This window comes from Meleagris gallopavo, chromosome 5 (genome assembly GCF_000146605.3).
Source record: "Meleagris gallopavo isolate NT-WF06-2002-E0010 breed Aviagen turkey brand Nicholas breeding stock chromosome 5, Turkey_5.1, whole genome shotgun sequence".
Taxonomy (NCBI): domain Eukaryota; kingdom Metazoa; phylum Chordata; class Aves; order Galliformes; family Phasianidae; genus Meleagris; species Meleagris gallopavo.
The window spans coordinates 11,329,814-11,336,858 of NC_015015.2; the positions used below are offsets into that span (position 1 = coordinate 11,329,814).

At 45.4% G+C, this 7,045-nt stretch overlaps 1 protein-coding gene across 2 annotated transcripts; it reads right to left on the minus strand.

Moving 5' to 3' along the window:
- Positions 1–3,067: 3,067 nt before the first annotated feature.
- Positions 3,068–7,045, minus strand: LOC104911037 (solute carrier family 22 member 18-like). Of its 2 annotated transcripts, none has more exons than XM_019615385.2 (5): positions 6,886–7,045; positions 6,556–6,756; positions 5,841–5,938; positions 4,484–4,629; positions 3,068–3,221 (listed from the first exon to the last, which is right to left on the minus strand). In XM_019615385.2, the coding sequence occupies exons 2-5, from the start codon at positions 6,736–6,738 to the stop codon at positions 3,085–3,087; spliced, it is 564 nt and encodes a 187-aa protein (XP_019470930.1). In that variant the 5' UTR covers positions 6,739–6,756; positions 6,886–7,045; the 3' UTR covers positions 3,068–3,084. The 2 variants fall into 2 exon arrangements, with proteins under 2 accessions (XP_019470930.1, XP_019470929.1); XM_019615384.2 differs by having other exon boundaries at positions 3,069–3,221; positions 6,556–6,785.

Below are 7,045 nucleotides of genomic sequence, written 5' to 3' on the forward strand. Positions count from 1 at the left end.
GCCCTTTCAACACCCACAGTCTTTCCACTCGGCCGCTAAGTGATGAAAAATTCCCTGCCAGAGGACACAGTTCAAATGGGTTATTGAAAAGAAAAGCAATTCCCTACTCTGGGTGAACAAGCTCCTTTTCCCCTTGAGGAAGAAGGGTAATAGCACAGCCAGGAAGGGGAGTAAAAAACCCGACCATCCCCAAAGCCTGTTATAATATTAAATAAGAGACCAAAGGGGTTTGGCCCAGAAAATCCCAAGTTCAAAAGAATAATTGCTCAGAGAGATTTAAGCCTAAAGCTGAGTCACTGAAATGAAGAAACATCTCCTCGTCCATAGAAAGCAAACAAATCTTGGGTCGTGCTGCAACGCTTCCGTACATCCTTGTTAGAAAGAAAGAAGAAAGAGGAGCCAAATGCAATTAATTACTGGCTCAGAAGAAAGAATGAGATCTCTCTAATTAACTACCTTAGGCTCATCTTTCTGCTTTTGAAAACTAATCCAGCCTCCTTCTCTCACCGTTCACCTGCAGCACCAATGCAAAAGCCTGCTAGAAGTACACGGTCACCTCTCCCGTGGTGCATACAGATCTGCTGCAGCTTTCCAATGAGTGCCCAGAGCATAATAAACTTTGTGCTGCACACCACAGGGATGCTTTTCTCAGCCCCTCTTGTGGCTGAGCTGTGATGGACTCCGCACGCTCAGTAATAACATGGAGACCCCAGGTGAACTACAGGAGTTGGTTTCAAGGTAGGTATTATATCCACTACCCTAATCCAGCTGTCGAATGACCAGAAAACTTCAATTAAAAAGCACATTAACATGAAAACACTCCCTAAACAATGATCACAAGCAGCTGTAATTTTAACTAATTGCTTTATATCTGATCCTCGGGTGGTTTAAATCTGTCTGACCATCACTCTGCCCACAGAAAAGCTCATTCTCCACGGCTGCATGCAGTTTGTTCAGAGGTGAGAGGACAGGGGTAGGTGTTAAGAATAAGCCTTCAAAAATTAAGTTCAAGAGGGTGAAGCCAACTGGCAAGCAGCTCTTTCATTTGCAAAAGGCAAAGCTACATTTTACAGATGATTTCTTTGCTATAATGTCATTCAAAACTTTAGAAAAATGGGGGGGGAAGGGAAAACACAGCACTTCAGAGAAAAGGAAAGGCTGGAGCTGGTGGCTACAGCTGAGGAGCGGAGATCTGGATCTGACATCCAAGAAGGCCCACACAAATCAGAACAAGTCACTCAGTTTTTCCTTCTTGGGGCTCCCATGGTAAATAAGAGCCGATAAATATTAGCCTAACAATGAAAACAATAACAGACTAGCTCTTTAGGTCAAGTACATCAATGGTAAATACAATACAGTGGAATAATAGCAAAATGACATCAGCCGAGGAACCAAGAATGACTTCTACCCCCTCTTGCGTATACAAACCACTACTAACATATGAATAATGCTGTCAACAGTCCGGGAACGCTCTGTAGCAAGGGAGGGCAAAGAATGCCAAATGGACAGAAATCTCCAGCTTCGCTCATCCGTGACATGGCAGAAATATTTATTTTCAAAGAAGTCAATTGGGGCATTTGTCTATGAGAAAGGGAAGTGATTACGCAGCTCCAAGTATAGCTGGAGTCTTCCTGTCTCACTATGGGAAACGGGAAGGGCTGCACCAACAGGGACAACGATCCCTGGATGTATCCTTAACACGACACCCACTCCTTTCCCTCCAGGACAATGTCACAGACACAGCCGGAGGCTACTGGTGATGGTCCAGGGGGCATTCTGTGAGATGGCAGGAGCAGCAGCCCCCAAGGCACCGTAATGGGATGCTCCATCGGCCACGCGTGAACTGTGGGCTGAAGCTGCCCTCCGCCGGATGCACGGACATGGGATAGGGATTTGTTAGTGACATCAGTTGCAGAACGAACCGACGGTGACACCTAGCGGGCACAGCGACCAGCTGGGCACGGACTGCTTCCGAGGCAAGCGCCGTGCCTGGAAACCGGCTTCGCCCAAACACGTATGCACGCATATATATATAGATAGATAGATAGATATACATATATACATATCTGTATTGAAAACCCTTCACCCTGCACTACTGAACAGCTACAATACAGGCAGAGGTTGAAAAATAAACGATTTCCATGCTAAATTGAGTCTGCAAAAGGAAGCGTCCATAAGAAAAACAAAGTCAAATGCTCGATTTGGCTGCAAAGGCTTTTCCCCACATTTACAGAAATACAGGGGGACTTTCCCTAGAAGATAAAAGCCACACGAATTTCCCTGCCTGCAGAGTTCCCCAACACACTGCGTATTCTACTAATAATAAACAACAACCAGTAAATTCAATACAACCAGGAATTTCTTCTCTATTGCAACACATGGAAGGTGACAGCCTGCTACACCATGCCAGGCACTAGAAAGCACACAGAAGAGCAGCAGGTGTGTGCTTTGACCTCCTCCATCTCTTCCCCTCCACATCCCAGCTTTGCTTTCCCTTTCCTGACATCTTTCTCCATACTGAGCATCAATCTCTGCAAGAGTTTCACTCTGCATCAGGTTTCCATTTCTCAATTGTACAACATTGTTAGAGGTAGGCTATGCAGTGCACGCTGCTTTTCAGCACACGTAGCTCCAGAGAAAAGCTGGGAGAAAGGCTCCATTTCTCATTTCAACTTCTTTCCTTACACATCTTTGCTACTATGAAAAAAATGGCTTTTTTTGTTTGTTTTTGGTTTTTTGTTTGTTTGTTTGTTTTTGTTTTTTAAATCATGGCCTCCATAAAAACACAGCAAGTAGTGCTTCACAGCAACATGGATAGCAAAATACTGAGTTCTGGTGTGAACCTCTACTGCCACCAGCATGGCAAGGAAGGGTCTACAGCTGAGTTACTCAATTTGAGTGCTATTCACAGTGGAACACAAAGATGCCTTTCAGCAGGGGTCAGGTTTGAAGCATTCTTTGCCTAATCAACCCTAAATGTTAGCAAAAAGCTGTTAGCACAAGTTAGAGAAGCCTTCTGGCCACTCCAAATCCTACAAGCTTTGTTCATGTTGCAAGCAAGGCCACACCAAACAAACGAATTACTCACCCAAATTTGGTGGAGAGGACCCCTCCCAGGGCAGAGCCGATGATGATTCCTACTCCAAAGCAAAGACCCAGCTTCCCCAAGGCAGCAGCACGTTCAGAAGGAGCCGTCAGGTCTGTGATGACTTTCTGAGCACCTGTAAGGAAACAACCACTTAAAAGAAGCCTGCTGCAGTGCCCAAGCAACGTGTACAAGTTTGTAAGTGACTGAATCATAAAATCATTAAGGTTGGAAAAGGCCTCTAATATCATGAATCTCAACCACCAATCATTCCCACCATGCCCACTGACCATGTCCCTGAGCACTGCATCTCCACAGCTCTTAAACTCCTCCATAGACAGAGACTCCACCACCCTCCTGGGCAGCCTGTGCCAGTGTCTCATCAGCAGCCTGCCACAGAACTGTCCTTTAAGCCCTGTGCTCGTGCACACCACCAGAAGAAATTAATTCCATCTACAAGTTGGAGAAAGGGACACTCCAGCCCTTTCACAAGTGGCAATAAGAGGCTGACACTCTACCAGCACAGATCATCTTGCATGACTCACACAGACTCCCAGTAGCTAAAGCTGGTGGTACAGCTTTTACTAGAAACATCTAGGAAAGTCAGACTAAAGCAGAACAACTTGGTGGGAAGTGTTGGAAATAAAAGCCATTTTTGTGACCGCATATTGATGTGACCAATTCAGTCCATTTAACAGCAGAAATAGAAAAGGTCTCCTACAAAACTTCTGGTTGCAAAACGGCAGCCGAGATGTTCAGGATAGGGCTGCTGACGGCAGACATTTTGCTGTCAACGTTCAAATAGCAATATCTAAGCAGTATTCTCAAGATCACTCATAAGGACAGATCTACAGAGAAGCAGCCCTGCTTTCCAGAGCCACTACACTGGGTTCTACAGCGCTACACTACTGTAATGTGATGAAAAATGCAGCAATGACAGTAGAGCAGTAAGGTCCTAGGCTGCAGCAAGTGAGAATTTGCTCAAACATAACAGCTGTGAGCACAGAAATAAAGGGAAGAATCTGCTTACCTTCAGAAGCCCTCAGGTAAGCAGAAATCTCCAACAAGATCCCCTTGCCTCCGTTGCCAACCCTTAAAAGAGGTCTGGGAAGGGGTGGATCCTGGCTCCACCCCTTCCAGTCACTCAGGTGCATTGCATACACATGAGCTCCCCTGGGTTGGCCCTGCCTGCCCACCAGGTGATCAATCATTGCTTCAGGCCGTGACTTAGCATTTCCACTACAAGTACCATTACAGCTGTTTCACACTTTCATTGTTTCAGTCCTAGTGCCCAACAGATGTTCTTTCATGCTGCTGGCTTCCAGTAACATGAGCACAAAAAGAGAACTCTGGCAATAAAAACAATCTGGGAAGTCCCTCAGCCCCAACCAACCTTACCTGGCAACCCATGCATGAACACTGATGGTAGCCTGGAGAGAAAGAGGATGGGGATGCTGGTGGAGATGGACAGGAGCAGAAAGAAGGCACTCGCAGATGCACAGGAGAGAGCTAAGGCAGCTCTGTTGCCAAACTGATCTGCAAACCTAGAGCAGAATTGGTGAGAGGCTGTAAAAAGAGGGATTGTGCAGTTCCAGGGGGATGAGGATGTTCAGCGACCTTGGCCACGTTCACTGGTCCCCTGCAAGAGCTGATGGGGCCTCCGAGTGAGTTTATTTTGCAGTTCTGAGTCTGTTCAGACCTAGGAATCAGGCTAGACAATTTTTTTTTTAGGCCAGATTCAGTGATAACTGAAGCTGTTCCAGTTTATTTCTAGCAGTCTTGCATGCAGGAAGATCCTTTTCTTCTCAAATCTACATCAAAAATTTTGGCTTCAATCTGGCAACATACACCTTCAAACCCATCTACACCACTGGCAATCCACACACACATGAATCTTTGTCTTTTCGTATTCCTTTCAGTGCCTTTTCTGGACATTGGAGGAAAAACAGATTTTGGATAAACCAGCTACAGACCAGAATCCCATAAAGGAACAACAAAGCACATAGCAGCACCTTATACATGTATCACTGCTGATACAAGGCTATGGAGAAAAGCTAGCTTTCCTTAGTCTTACTTGAGTTTCACATCACCACACTGCTTGTTCAAGTTTTTCTGCCCTTTGGGAAGAGGCTCCCAACAGTCATTCTAGGATTTTTCTTGCTAATCACACTTCTTTAGGAACAGGAGCTCATGTCCCATGAGACAGGCTTTTCCCATTCTTTTCCTCTTTCTGAGATGAGCTTGTAGATAGAGCAGTTCTTAAAAATGCACATAAACTCAAAGGAATTTTAACTTTCTATTAAACTCTGACTTAAATTCAAGGAGATGTGACCATAGAAATAACGTGACCTACAGTCTTTTCATTGACAGCTCTACTTAACATGAATAAGTATCCTTTTTTTCCCCTAGATTCCCCAGTCAGAGGACATTTCTAAGGTTACAAGTGGCTATAAAATGCTTGCAAGATTAAGCCATTAGGACGTAGGCTCTGAGGACTCCGATGGCTTAAGCCTGTTCCCAGTATACTGTTACACTTAAATGTGTGCCATTAAAACATAGCTATGTTAACATAAAGGCTGCTTCTACATTGCAGTATTTCTAATTAGAGTGTATTTATTTTCCCCTTGGTCTGTTATGAAATCTTCAAATATTTCAGCGGGACCATGAAACAGAACTAAACTTTTTATTGTTATTATTAAAATATAAGAGATTGGCCTTTTTCAGCCATGAAAAGGGTCATGAGTATTGTTCTCACCTTCCAAAAATGGGACCTCCCACGAGCTGGAGGACACCAAAGGTTGTCTGGAGGTACCCAAACCCCACCGAATCCAAACCCAGGTTCTTTGCCAAGTACTAAAAAAGGAAAAATACAAAAAGCAATGGGTCAGGGGAAATGAAACATGCTACATTTCTGAATAAAGAGCTTCACAGCAGCATATAAAGGACCAGAGCTCCAAATTCTGAAGGAAGTTGCTTCTTTCAGCTTCCTCTACCTACACATGAAATCTTCATCATAGAATCATTCATGTTGAAAAAGACCTCCAAGATCATCAGGCCCAACCATCAATGCATCACACCACGTGCACTGAACCATGCCCTCAGTGCCACATCTCCGTGTTTCTTGAACACCTCCAGAGTCAGTGACTCCACCACCTCCCTGTGCCTGTTCCAGTGTATCACCTTTCTCTCAGAAAAGCTGGTGAATAAATACTAAGTCTCTGGCCTACACTATGTACTAAGAAAAAATCAACAGGATGTGATCAAAACCATCAGTTTTGCACCAGGTGACAAATCAGAATCACTTCTCATGCTCATAGTCCAACACAGCTAACTTTGAGGCAGGCTCCAACATTCCGGTCCTGCCAGCAAGGGTGGGGTATTAAACAGCCTTCAGAAAAAGAACAAAGTAAACATGGAAGAGCCACTTGCACCAAAGGCAAGAAGCGCTGTGCCCAGCAACCCATACTCACAGGCATGACTCCAAACTGCATGAACAGAAAGGTCAGCTCCAGGGTTACTATCAGGTAGGCAGCAAGGAACACCTGGCCCCTCCTGACCTCTCCCGCGGCGTTGCTCTGCCCCCAGCTCTCACTCTTCATCCTCCCAGCTCTTTCTTCACCCTCTGGGCTGTTTTTTCCACTCATTGTGCTCATGGAGTGACTTAAGGCAGGCTGAAATAGGATGTGGAGGTGTGTTCTGACTGGGAACGCAGAGCATACGAAAGGTGCAAAAGCTGTGTTTGCAGTTCAAAGCTTAACAGCGTAAAGATGCTGAGTCACCAGGCCGGGCATTGTCTTTACCTTTTCCTTCTCTCCTCCCCTTTTGTCAGGCAGGATCAGAGGCAAACTCTCACTGAGCCCCAGATCTCACTGCTCAGCCTTGTCCTTGGTGGGATCGCTGCATAGAGGGCCATGCAGAGACCAGCTTGGGAATGCCAGCAGGGCTAAAGTGGACATTGCC